Source organism: Gavialis gangeticus, unplaced genomic scaffold, assembly GCF_001723915.1.
Source record: "Gavialis gangeticus isolate Ggan-Ray unplaced genomic scaffold, GavGan_comp1, whole genome shotgun sequence".
In the NCBI taxonomy this organism is placed as follows: domain Eukaryota; kingdom Metazoa; phylum Chordata; order Crocodylia; family Gavialidae; genus Gavialis; species Gavialis gangeticus.
Window position 1 is genome coordinate 143,494,081 of NW_017729025.1, and position 13,974 is coordinate 143,508,054.

At 42.1% G+C, this 13,974-nt stretch overlaps 1 protein-coding gene across 1 annotated transcript in view; it reads right to left on the reverse strand.

The window, feature by feature from the left end:
- The window catches only part of TPH1 (tryptophan hydroxylase 1), a 27,921-nt gene extending 14,003 nt beyond the window's left edge, over positions 1 to 13,918 (reverse strand). Inside the window, exons 1-6 of the mRNA XM_019519676.1 lie at positions 13,768 to 13,918; positions 8,491 to 8,628; positions 7,037 to 7,220; positions 5,529 to 5,629; positions 4,791 to 4,858; positions 3,131 to 3,327 (exon numbers count right to left, since the gene is read on the reverse strand). Of these exons, the coding sequence (XP_019375221.1) occupies positions 3,131 to 3,327; positions 4,791 to 4,858; positions 5,529 to 5,629; positions 7,037 to 7,220; positions 8,491 to 8,628; positions 13,768 to 13,860 (781 nt within the window). The 5' untranslated portion in view covers positions 13,861 to 13,918. The remainder of the gene's footprint in view (positions 1 to 3,130; positions 3,328 to 4,790; positions 4,859 to 5,528; positions 5,630 to 7,036; positions 7,221 to 8,490; positions 8,629 to 13,767) is intronic.
- Positions 13,919 to 13,974: the final 56 nt, after the last annotated feature.

The window sequence follows — 13,974 nt, forward strand, 5'->3', positions numbered from 1 at the left end:
ACCAGTATATTCAGTGTTCCTATTATGCAATGATCCTTCTTTCTCTCCTGTGCTTTATTTTGTCTTCATGTAACAGGTCACAAACCCATTGGGGCAGCCGCGACACCTCCTTGTGGAACTGCAGCTCCTGTCTGGCTCAAACTCTGTGACCTCTCCCTCTAGTTCACTTGTCCACCATGCCTTAATCTTACTAAGAAAGAGTGATAAAGGGAGGCTACCAACAGGCTTCAGAGTGAGCCTCAATCCCTAATAAGTCTCTCCTGGCTCAACTAGGCCCTTGTAGGGCACCTGTAGCCTTAGGGTCAAGTTGCATGGCTCCTTTTCCTTCCCTACACCATGCCTCCAGCCTTGCAGGTATTACAATATCATTGTTCCCTCTGGGGCATCAGCTACCTCAGTCTTCACCCCTTTTAATCTAGCTAGGCCTGTTCACATAGGCCCACTGAATCAGACCTTGCTTTGGAGGCACTAGCATCCCTCTGTTGTGTTCAGTCTCTGGGCCCCTGACCTCTGTCTGCCAGACTCCTGACATGCTATAGCTGCACTCCTCTGGCACTGGGCCCTTGGCCCCTATCTGCTTCGGGCCTCTGTCTTGTTGTGCCCCTCTCGGGCACTAGGACTTTGGCCCCCATCTGCTCAATAGCCTTGTACTGCCCCTCACTGGGCTCAACAATAACTCAGGCCTTGACCCTGCCCCTGGCAGGAGCTCAAAGCAATCACATGCCTCACAGGCACTAATGAGACCTCCAAACCACCCCTTACAGCCCCATCCCAAACCACAAGTGTAATCAGTAACAAAACTATAAGCCCCTGGCCTATAATGGATACACAACAGTAGCTGAAACAGCTCTCAGCCCCTTTAAGAGGGAAAACTGTCTTCATCTCCTCCCAAGCACATCTTCCCGGCCGGGGCTCTTCCTTGGCCTGCATACTTGGCCCTCTTGAGCCCTCAGACCCTCTAGTAAGCACCTCAACTCTCTGGAGTTAACCAAACCAAGGCCACTTGCCTATAAAAACCCACTCTCTCTCAACCCAGCTAATTTGCCTCAACTCCCCGGCCTGCAGTCATTCAATATAAACCAGTTTCCTTCAGGGACACAGCTGCCTTGCAACCTGGAGCTCCTTCCTGCATGGTGGCTGGGGAGAGACTACCTGACCAGTGTAGGCTCTGGCCTGAGCCTCCTTCCCACAGGTGAGCCCCTTATTAGCTCCCCTCTGCCACCTGCAAGCAGTTGGCTTGCTCTCTTAAAGGAGCAAGCACCTGAAGTATAGCAGGGCACTGGGAGAACTACAGAGCACTCACATTCATGGATTCGTATATTTTAATGCCAGAAAGGCCCATTTTGATCATCTAGTCTGAGCTCCCGAACAAAGAATATCAAATTTCTCCAAAAGATCTAAGATAACCAGATTTAAAGACTTCAAGTAAAATAAAAATCTACTGTACACTGCACCTGCTTTTTAGATAGGTGGTTTCTTCTCAGAGCAGATAGTTATTAAACATAGTAAAACATGGCGTTTTTAAAATGTGCACTCCTCAGACTGTATATACTCCCTGGCCACGTCCAGACATTTGGTTCCTCGGGGACAACTAGCAGCGCCGCAACTTGTGCTGCCACTAGTTGACCCCAGGGAATGCCTGTGCCACGTGCTCTGGTGGATAGCACGTTACACTGGGTAGGGTTGGAAAGGCTGGGGCCAGCACTGGGGTGGCACCAGTAGCCTTATTTGGGGGCCTCCCAGGGCTGCAACAGTGGAAATCCTGCCACACGATGCCTGGCTGGCAGCAGAGCACAGCTCCAGCCAGCCAGGATCCGGCTTTGGCTGACACACAGTACCGCTGTGTGCACCGCTCCACCTTTTTTCCTGCATTTTTTTGACCCCTGGATATCCAGGGGTCAAAACAAAACAAACAAAACCCAACCCTCTGTACTGCTCCCTTGCAATGTGGAAAACAATTGAATGCATCTGCAGTGCCACATACCACACTGTTGCACTCCTCTCGATGTGGCCCCTGTGACCAGTATTGCCAAATCAAGAATTTATTGTTTTACTAACAATCTGCAAGCTTTTTTTTAAATGACACGAACTTTTTTAATTGACGTGTTCTATATAATGTAAATGTAACTCTTCTGCCAGGCCCTACTTAGAAGGGCTGGGTTCAGATTTAGGCATTTAACATTAGCCATGGTAAAAAAGTAAAGTTTGGTTACTAGTAAAAAGTTTGCCTTAAAAAAGTTCTAGAGCTGACCGCCTTGCTTGACTGGTTTATACTGTGTTTCCTCTTTCCCCTCGCCAACCCCAAGAGCCCCCTTACTCATCCCCATACCCTGATGCCCCCAACTGCACCCTACACCATGCTGCTCCCCACCACCATGCCAAACCCAACTGGTCTTACCCCCACCAGTCCTGCTCCCATAGTTCTGCAACGGACCACCAAAGGAGCCTACTAGCAACCCAGCAGTACTACTGGCAGTCTGGGACACAGCTGCAGCAGCACATGGCTGAGAGGATGCTCCCTGCAGGGCACTGTGCTCCCACTCAAACACCTGGTGGCACTGCTATACTCCGTCTCTCGGAATTTCAGTCAAGCCATGACTGCTTAGTGGTTTTACTGACAGATAAAGTTTCGTTCTTTGTTGGTCTTTTTATATTTCTTAAACAGACTCTACTGACAGCCATTTTTAACCTGATATTTTTTTAATGAGTCAGTAAATTTACCTAGAGCTGGCAACCCTGCTTGTTATGCACATAACTCACTGACCTCAGTGGTTACACAAAAAAAAAAAAAGTGTTATATGGTATGCTGGGCAGGTTCTTGCTTTAGTTAGAAAAGAAAAATGTGTAGGGCACTATAGTTTCCTTAGAGTGTTGTTATGTTATGCTGTGGCTGCTTTCCCAATAAGTGCCTATGCACTGCTGTCCATACTGGATGGAAGTATGTTCATGTTTATAGTGCCAAAAGAGAGAGAAATCAAGCTACCCCTTAGTGGCAGTTGCTCAATACATCATAGGCCAGGAGTTCAAAGGCATTTCAGTGCCTTAAGATTTAGAGGTAGATGTCTAGTGGTTTTTCAAAAGCTCATACTTCCTATTGGTATAGCTTATTACAGAGAAATTAACACATTACCTTTCAGGAAGCGGGATACATCTTCCAGCTGAGGGATATTGTCTTCTCTGTACCCACAGTACTTGGTGAGTAAGGGTAAGTTTTTAAGGTACTCTCTGCAGGCATGGGTTGGGTAGAGCTTGTTAAGCTCTCGGAAAACAGTGCCCCAAGTCTTGATCTCCTCCTCAGTGAATTCAATCTTGGGAATTGGGTCACCACTACAATGAGAGGGAAAAGGCAAGTATGTTAATCTGTACTGAATGTCTTCTGAAATGCATAGCTTATTTGCCTAGCAATAGTTATACTTCTGCGAGGTCCAGTCATGATTAGGATCCCAGTGAAAAGGAATAATATAAACCCCAGGAAGATGAGACTTCTGCTAAAAGTCTAACAGTTTGACATAACTCTTATTCAAGACTTTCTATTGACTTTAGGGGAACTGGGTCAGGTTTTAAGATCCCTACCTTGCAAAAAGTTTACTTAGGAGCTTAGCATTGCACACTAGACGTAAAATTAAAACACTCTACAGAGCTAACACATTACTTTTCCTAGAAGAGCTCTCAACCTGTGCATGAGAATTGTTCATCATCCTTTCTGAGTTCTTTAAAAGGAAAGAATTATTTAGGCTCACAATCACAATGATTCTAAACATCTAAATGTGCATTTGCCATGTGAAAATCATGCTCTGATACAAGAGTGATGAGTATCTGTCATAATGTATTAAACATTGCCTATCACTTCTAATTAGCCTTCTGGCTCTTGATTAAGCTGGATTAATACGAGGGCATGATCCAAAGCCCATTGAATGCAATGGGAAAGCTATATCATGATTCTAAGATGGCCTGAGTAACAAATGTGATAAGCATTAGCCTCCCAAGGAAAACTGTGTCAATATAATGATGACTTAACAATACTGTTTTCCTACAATGGTGGTTGATTGGATTAGCATATGCTGTTGCTGTGGTTCTTATAACATTTTTATGTCATTCCCAATGGAGACTGTTAATCCAGATAGGCAACATCAATATGAAAAGTAAATTCAGAGGCAAATTATAGCAACAGGTAAGAGGATAACTGTATCTGACACAAGGAGATCCTGCAGTAGTGTCTTAAATACTAGAAGTCCCCTTTCATTCAGCCTTTCTAATCTACTGTATCTAATAGACTAGTTTGAATAACTAGAGCAATGGCTAATTTTCTTGCTTCATTTATATTTAATAGCCAGCAGGCTAGATACCAACTCCTAATTCCCACTTCTGTACGTCATTCCAACAGCAGATGTCTACCCACACAAAGTCACCATGAAGCTTACAATTTTACACCATGTGCTCCACATCCCCTCAGTTATAGGACATGTCTGGGGAAGCTGGGAGAGTGAGCACAAAGGCAGGAGGTCACCAACATGTACTGCATGCCACTAATTCCTAAAAGGTGGAATCATTGCAGTGTCAACCCTGTAGCTGGCCTTACTGGCCAGCAGTGATTAAGTTATGATTTGACCTTTAGTCCAGCTGGGAGTCAAAAGGAACAGTAAGGTGCTTTATTTGGCAAGGAGCAGTAAGGTGCCAAACCCAGCTCAGGGAGACCTGGGCATCTGGCCTGGAGAACAAACTATTGTTATTTCATCCATTTCATTATTGCAAAGCAAAAGGAGACCCATTTTGAAAGGAGATAAACTTACTGTTTGTATTTCATAGCCAGGTCTGCAAAATACTTTCGCCTCTTACGATACACATTGTCTTTGAAACCCTGCAAGTGCATAAAAAAGGATACTTTTCTATCATTGCAACAAATAAGCCTATTCAATAAAGAAAAAGGAGTGGTTGAGTTTTGTCACTTAAAACACAAACAGGAAATATAAGCATTAAAGTGAAAGCATGTTCTGTGAAAATGGATGGTCAAGATAGGAGCCTGCTAAATGTTAAGTGAAACATTATTTAATAAATGCATTCCCCAATTAAATCAACAATCAGCAATCTCATTGGCTAAATCAAGGGTTATGCACATATTCTGTAGACAAGGATTCCTTTCTTATCACTTACACAACACTGCTGTTTAACTGATTATTCTTAATTGCAGAATTTAACTGATTGTTCTTAATCAGATCAATGTAATTTTTCTTTTTATAGTGGCAAGCAGGGAATATGCTAATAACAAGGGAGGAAAATTACTTTAAAAAAATCGTTCCCCTTGACTATTCAGGCCTGTGCCTGCTATTTTACTCCAGCCAGACTCCTCTTAAAATCTACTGAAATTGAAATCAATGAGAGCTGTGCCTGAGCAAAGACAACAGGCTGAAGTTCTTAGGTGTTACATTCCCCAAACCACAAAGCTATTGAAGAAAGAAAAGAAAAGAAAAGAAAAGAAAAACCACGATCTGTTTTCATTTATTGTTGCAAACAGTAGAAAAGCTACTTACTGGGTGGTCAGCATCCAAATCAGACCCATACATCAGAACGCGGTTTGCACATTTATCCAAATCTGAGATCTTCTTAGGAAACCAGGGGATATTCTCCATGTCTAAAGAATGCATGACATCCACAGAGTTATTAATAAAATTAAGTGCATTCAAAGAGGAAATACCAGTTACAAGTTAGCTAAGGCAGTTGCAAGTGAACTTCATAAAGTAAAGAAAGAATAAAGAGCCCACTGCCTATCTGGCACCAACACAGCATCTATCACTTCCTCCTGTGTCAATAAAACATTCTGTTCAGAGAAAAGGGAGTCACTAAAAATAGTGGGGAAGGAAACAGTTAACTAAGGGCCTGGAACTAACATGGTTTTTGTGTGGCTTTTATTATTTCTATTTGTGCTATAGTAATGTCTAGAGGTCCCAAGGGAGAGGCGTCTCATTCTACAAGCCAGCAAAACAAAGCTACCTCGGTTCATCTTCTACAAACCATGCAGTAAGAGCAAGCATGCACATATGTAAGAGAAGTTGATGTGCAGTAAGCCCATGCTGCCTTTAAGTCTGTTTTTTTCCCTCTGACATTACCATGAGCTGGTTGCCCTGCTTGCAGGTGGTTGTTTCTGCAAAGCCGAGTCAAAGCAAAAGTGGGTACAAATTCCCCCAAATTAGACTGTCAGCATTCTGCACCCGCTCTGCAGTGGCAGTAAAATCCAAGATGCAGAACAGCAGAGAATTAGCATTCCTACCTGAGGGAATTGCATGCAAGGACCCTTGTGTAGGCATCACACCAGCTCCTGGTCTGGAATGATGCTTCATATCTGTATGTGGAAGTCTGCAGACACTGTACATTTGTGGTCTTGGACCCACTTTCTATACCCTTGACTCACACCCAGCCCCACATTTAAAGTACTGCCCATGCACTGATCCAGACCTCAACAGCTGTAAATCTCTTACTTCACCCACACCTTTTGTAACGAGACTGAGACTATGGCTGTTATGCTGCACTGCTATATAACCATTCTCTTGGGTGGATCTTCCTTCCCCAATTAAGGATGTTTTTTTTCTCCACACAAGTTCAGTATTAACCCAGGCTCCACTTCCCACAGTGGGAAAAAGGAAAAGATGGAAACAAGGGGAATGATTAGCATCCCCTGGATAAAAAAAAGAAGGACTTTATGAAGTGAAAGTTTCAGCATGAGAAAAAGAGTACAAGAGGGTCTCTCTACGTGGGGGAGGGAATATGGAAGCCCTTCTACAAGGAAAATCAGAATGGGTGTGATGTGCAGTCAGGGATAACTTGTACCAATTTGAAATGGGGAACTATATTCTCACTTAAGATAAAATCTACATAGCCCAATTGATTTCAACGAAACAAAACTGGCACATCCAACCTGAGCTCCTCCAACAGAAAGCATAACAAGTAATGGGGGTACAGCAAACTAATTCCCCAAATGGTTGACAAAAATATTTTAAACCAACATATTAAAGATGTTTCTAAAACATCCTTTTTTACTTACCATCCTCCTGAACAGTGAAGCCATCTGTGGGATTCATAGACACAACATTAACATGGGATTTCAGGAGGTGGAGAATTTCATTCAGCTGTTCCCTGTTACTATCACAGTCCACAAAGATCTCAAACTCTGAATTTCTTTGCCTTGACTTTCGAGACTCTATGTGAACCAGATTCACGTGTTTCTCCTATGCATAAGAAACAATGTTTTAAGACAGCTTGATTAGATAATCTACGCTGTTTGCCAAACAAATTTTCTGCTGCTTGGCAGTAGCTCTAGGAAGTCATTTTAGTCAGTCAGTTGTATAGATAGCAGTTTATTTTATTAAAAAAAGATAAGATAGTTTGCTTAAAAACTGCCATAGAAACAGTCTAGAAAATTACCATAGAAAATTAAAGAGTGGCTATTTTTTTCCTGTTTTGACCTAAAAAGGTAATACAGTAGAAATATACTATATTTAAATTATTCAAACAGAGAAAGTGATAATAAAGCGGATCAAATCCCATTTTTCTGCCAAGCTTTCCACTGAATAATGACAGAGTAAAATATGCAGGTCAGTTATAGCAGACAGGAAAATTGATTAGCAATTGAATCAGTGTAAATCACTGACTGGCAGTCAAGTCACCATACATTTGTTTCCTTTTCAAGTAAAGGAGATGCTAAAATATAAGTGTTTTCCATTAGTAACATTAACTTAATCTGAAAGCAAGGTCCTTCTCACTAGGTTCTACAAACATGAATAAATAAGGTTCTCTAAGCAATATTGCACAAACTCCATACTGCAACTGGAGGTACAACTGCGGCACGTAGAGGCATACACCCTTCTACATTTAATCTAGCTAGCTAGGGTAACAATGGTAGTGAAGATGCACGGATTAGAAATCCACAGACGCACCTAGCATTCACAGTAGGCTTGTACAGCCTATACTGAAGTCTGCCATGGGGTCAACACTGCTATTGTTATACAAACTAAGTAGATTAAAACTAGTACAGTTATATGCTGTAATCCACCCTGTGATGACTCCTCACTCTCCCCAAACACTGAAAGTCCTATATAGACATTGTGCTAAGATTCAGAGTCAGATATTCCTCAGCACACACAGCAACAATGCAGCCTCTTCAATTGATAAAGATTATTTTTTGCGGGTCCAGAAAAAGAATTCAACCAGCCCTCCTACTGCAAGATGGTCATCACCATCAAGGTGATTTTCAGGGGATAAGCAAAGCAAGCAGTACCAAATAAGCCCAAGCTCCCAGGTTAAGTGCTGAACTTCCCAGCATCCAAGGTCTTCTACCCCAGCCCCTACTTCTGTAGACATGGTTAATTATAGGATCCAAGTTGAGACAGTATTTAAAGGCTAGGTCCCTATTAAATAAAGGATATAATTATGCTATGTGCTAAGTCTCTATGTATTTTTTTAAAAAAAATCTTCTGGAGAAGCGTGATGAGTACATACCTGAAAGAGTTTTAGGGCCTTTACAAGTCCTCCAACTTCATTCTTTAAGGAAAAAATGATGGCTGCTCTACCTCTTTCAGATGAATTGTCTTTGTTCTCTTTATTGTCTTCAACCACCATGTAATTTGACTTATTTAACTAGATGCAAATAAAAAGGACAGATTTTTTTTGAAAGGGCAACAGGTCAGAAAGAAAAAGTCTCCTGAAAGGTTCATATACTATATTTTGCCATAGGGTAGTATCAAGTTTTGACTGGACAACTACAAAAATAAAGCTGACACCAAAATCACTATGCATAAAGTTAAGAACATGTCAAAACTTTGTGAGATTGGAGTTTACTATAGGTGTTTAAAATGTGCATTTGGACCCTTGTGCGAAGTCAATGATAAATTCTTTGTCAGTATAAAGTATGTATATTTCATCAAACTATATTCTATAATTAATTTCACTGCCTCTAAAACCCCCAAATGAGTAGTGGAAGTAACATGAACTAGCCTGAAATACTCTTTAAGGGTTAAATGAAAACTTGAAAAGATCGTTGTAGAGCTCTTACTCCAAAGCCACTGGAAAGATGGATTATGTCTTCATATGCTAGGCCTGAAATTTACTCTCTCTTGCGTCCAAGTCAGGATTTTATATCCTTGCCGTTTAACCATAAGCTACTACTCTTACAAAGGAAGCAGACAAAAATCTAACGCAACCAGAACACTGTGCTGAACAAAACCTGTTAACTATAAACTTAGCCCTAGTCTGATCAGCACCAACAAAACCAGTCTGTTTCCTCAGTTTCTTGCTACAGGCTTTAAAAAAAAACAAACACCCAGATCAGGAACAAAAATACTTGAGACATGCAGCAAAGCTGGGCCATGTTGTTGAATGCACTACCAGGTGTAAACTCCTGATCTTGTTGAAATCAATGGGAGTTTAAAATCCAAACTGTAGCCTGTGGGTGATATGTATAAGTGGAAATGAAATGAAAACAATTAGAAGTGGTAAGTAATGTAAATAATTTTTAAAATGTAATGGTAAAAAGATTCTGCTTCCCAAGGCAGCTATGTTCAAACCTTGTGTAGAAATGTAAAAGGTACATGAGGGACTAGAGACCTGGTATGGCTGTTATCTGTAAAAGCCACTGCAGGTAGCATGGGATATAATGCTATGAAAGAACTGTTATTGAACTATTCTATCTGGCTGATGTCTACTCAGTTGGGATTGGGAACGATAATGATAATAAAACTGCAACAAAACAGGGGAAGTGTGTTCATGAAACTACGAATTTTTTCATTTTAAAATTAATTCTTCCTATTTTAATCCCTCTGAAATTCAAAATTGGAAATCCAAATATTTCTATGTCCTAAAGAGCTGCTGACGAAACAGGGAAGTGATGCATCAAAAATCTCTCTTAAAATTTGCTTATTTAATTTTCCAAAAATATAAAAAAAAAGGTCAGATGAAATTAAATAAAAAATGGTGTGCACTCTTACTACATATTCTGCTTGCAGAACTCAGGACATAACATGATGAAAAATTTGAATTACATTTAATATTTACAGTTATTTAAGTATTGATTCCCCCCGCCAGAAAAGGACTTAAGTGGATTCTATACACTAGTGAGTAGTTTGGAGCATGAGGATATTATATCTTATGCCATTGACTGATCACTGATGACAATGAAAATACTCCCACTGACTTGCCTGAGCTCTGGATTAGGCCCCTAAGCATCTCTAAAGATTCTTTACTAGGGGATGAATGTTGATTTTGCATAGATAGCAATATTAATATTGTCACATAGGTTCTGATTCAACAAACCACTTAATTCCTGCTGACTTTCATAGTCTTAAATTCTTTGCTGGAAGTGGGCCAGAGGTTTTAATCCACAGTCCACTGAACAGAGTTTTTTCAATGGACTTCAGTCGTCTTTGGATTAGACACAGGAAGGACATAGTTCAGAAAAGAGCATTTGAAGAGTCCTCCCATAAAGTGGACAGAACAGGAAATCTAATGATCCTTCCAATGGACAATGATGGTACTCTCAAATGCAAAAGTCCTTATTTCCATTCAGTGGGTCAAACTTTAGTGAAGGCTCTGCATTAAGGGTATGTAGAATGGGATGTCATGCTCTAAGGGTGACAGCTGTCAGATAGCAAGAGTATTTCATACAACAGATTGCCCTGATGAACTGCTAATGATTGCCTTAAAAACATAACCACTGCCTAAAAAGGTCTGACACAGTTACCAATGATGTAACAAAGATGTACATCTGGGTATAAAACGTAAACCTTCCAAGCCAACATTGCAAAATCTTCCCATTTCACATTGATTCAGCTAAGAAAATGCTGAAGTTAGCATCAGTTTATGTAGTGATGTTTTCAGCAATTAGAAAACAGTAGACATAGAAAACACATAAAAGTGCATATCATCTATTCTGGTATAATCTCTAAAGTGTATCTATCTTACAAAATTGAGAATAGAAGGGAAGTTGGAACCTTCAAGTGAACAAATCCCTAGAACACAGGATATATAACTGTGCAAGGGTAGAGACAATATTGAAGTCCAATATTGAAGACAATATTATTGGAAGTCCAAAGACAATATTGGACTTCCAATAATAATGTTCTCAAAAATTAAGAAAATGCAGGATGGAAGAGAACCTTTGCCAACCTTTGATGCAAGAACATGGCAGAAGTAAAGTAGCAGTGTAAAAAAAGGACTGGATTTTTTTTGGGTAATATCTTTTATTGAATCAACTGCATCCTTGAGACAGAACTACACAAACTTTCAAATGCAGTGTATTCTTTTTCAGGTAATATAAAGTATTACTATTCAACAGACACAATCTAATTCCAATTGTACCTCTAATTTACCTTTGTCTGATTCTCCCCCCCCCTTTTCTTGTTGGTAACCATGAGTCCCTTTCAAAGGAACAGCATTTGGGAAAAGCTTGATGTTTTTGTTGAATTTAAAAAGTTCTCTTTTCAGAACAGAAAGTAAGAGTGCATATAATCCATCTACCCTGTGATTCAACCAGGAACAGAGGGGAAAATTATTCCATAATAAACATCTCACACGCCTCAAAGAAAGTCCAAGGCGATACTTAGATTTGACATTCATTCTGCTTCTAAAGTAACAATCACAAAGAGTAATCTTTCACACTTGGTTATATATCAGCGTCAAAAGAGAATAGAACCCATAAATCACAAGCACAATTCAAAAGAGGTCACATTTCACATTTTAGGCACTCCAAGATCCACGGATGCAAATGGAGTTATTCAAAATACATAGGGCTGCATCTGAAACTAGAAGCCACATTGCCCAGAAAATGCTCCTCTTTCTAGAATGCCTTCAGTACAATCATACTGCTACAATTAAATGGACAGCGATTAAATGGAGAGTTATTTAATGTCTCTGTGGTATTTGTTCCAATCCCATTAGGAAGTAAAACGTCAGCGGGTATTTCAGTCCAAACAACTGAAAATCTGGCTCAAACTTATTGGACCTGCTTTGTACCTAAGAAAAAAAGTGTTTCTAATCCTAAAGGAAAAAAGTGAAAAGGCTCTAAAAGCCAACAGATCTGACAATGTCCACAAGCATGCTCTCTTTCTGAATTCTGGCAAGGTCATGAATAGACTTCAGGGATCTTTTTAATAGTTAGATAAAGATTATAAGCCTGGTCCTACAAGGTAACCTGATTTATATCTGACTTCAGTTAGCTATGCCACCCCATTCCAAGAGATGCTCTATTGTAACTCTGGGTGCACGATATAGATTCTGCTCTTTCTATGATTTTTAAGATATAGCAGTAGTTCTCAATCTTTTTGGACCCCAGGTATCTCTTGATAGACACAAAGCACTCCTCAGAAAGTGGCAGCTTTTAAGGTTCCACTTGATTTTTGACTGCAGAAAAATACTAGAGCAATTTCTGTTGCAAAGACCTCAGAAAGACTACAACAGGACAGAATGGCTTTAAATGCAATGGATTCCTATTTGAAGTCTCCAGGCTTATTTTGTCACTCGTGTTAGCACAGTGCTAACATTACAAAGCAATCCTGAAAGGATCTCAGGACACCTCAGGGTGCCCCATCACCCTGCTGGAGAATCAGTAAGGTAGGGGAAAGGGGTAAATGGCACCTGACCTGCCCACTTTTCTCAGACCTAATTTGTGAAGGGCATGTGTTAGTGCTGAACTAACACCCAGCCACCAAGAAGCATCTGCCTTTCCTAATCTGCTCCAGATCTCAAGGATGGGGGTATTCACACAACTTAAATCCAGTGCAGGTTCACCAAAGATAGCCCTCTCATCTCTTTCACCCGCCTTCCCAACTGCTTACTCCAAAAGGTCTCCAGAGCCCCAGCCCCTCCCTGCTCAGCTTGTGCATTTGCTATGGTTTCAGATACCAGAAGACTTCTGTTGGTTTGTCTTTTTTATTAGCATGAACAAATATTTCCAGGTCCTTGCTGCCCTGCACAGGACTAGCTCAGGGTAATCTCTCTCAATCTGTGGTAGAGGGAAGGAGGAGGGCATTAGACTACTCCAAGTGAGCTGTTTCTCAGCCGACTCAGCAGCTCTTGATCTCAGACACCCACCAGCTGTGCCCTTGGCGAGAAGTCTCTCAGCCTCTTCTACTAGGGGGGTACCCAACTCTCATGTCCCCTCTTTGTAGGGCTGATTGTTCAGCATCAGGTCCCTCTGTCTGCACCCTTGGGATCCAAATCTTTGACAGTCCCCAGGACCAGAAAAGTTTGAATCCCAAGAAGAGAAAAGTGGACGCAGCATCCCTCAGCCAGGGCGCCATGGCCCCCTGCAATGCTTCGAGATCTTTTCGAGGATGCCGCACAACATTAGGTTAGCGCCGTCAGGCGTGCAAACACGGCGCACAAGATGACCCCGGCGACTGCAAGCAGGCAAAAGCCTTCTGACCTCCTGTGAGCCCTCCGTGACAAAAGAATCGCTCTCCCCTTTTTTCTGTGGATCAAAAAACAAGTGGAAATCAAGAGGGAGCATCTTGCAAGCAGGGGCAGAGTTGAGGCTAAAAGAGGGGCTGCCACGGTCCCACACGCTTGCCTGGGATGGCTCAGCCTGCGGGAGCGGGATGAGGGGCCCTCCTGAGCTCCCTGCCAGCCCTGCGTGTCCAACAAGAGTCTCCAGGGGCTCTGGGAGAGGGGAGGTGATGGAGCCAAGGCACGGCTCTTAGGTGGGACCCCATGGGACCTACCTGCCAGCAGGCAGGGGGCACACGCCGCCCAGGAGCCCTGTGGCCCAGCAGGGCAGGCCCTTACCTCGTTGTTGAGCTGGTTCTCCGCGAAGTGTGAGGGGCTCATAGAGTCGAAGGAGCGGCCCCGGCGGGGCCCGTCGCTGCGGCCGGACAACATGACTCTGCGCTGCCCTGGGCGCCCGCTCCGCGCTATTTATGCCCATGTCCTGCCCAGCACGTGCGCGGAGCGGCCGCGGCTCCGCCCCCTGCGCCTCTCGGCCGGGCCGGGCGG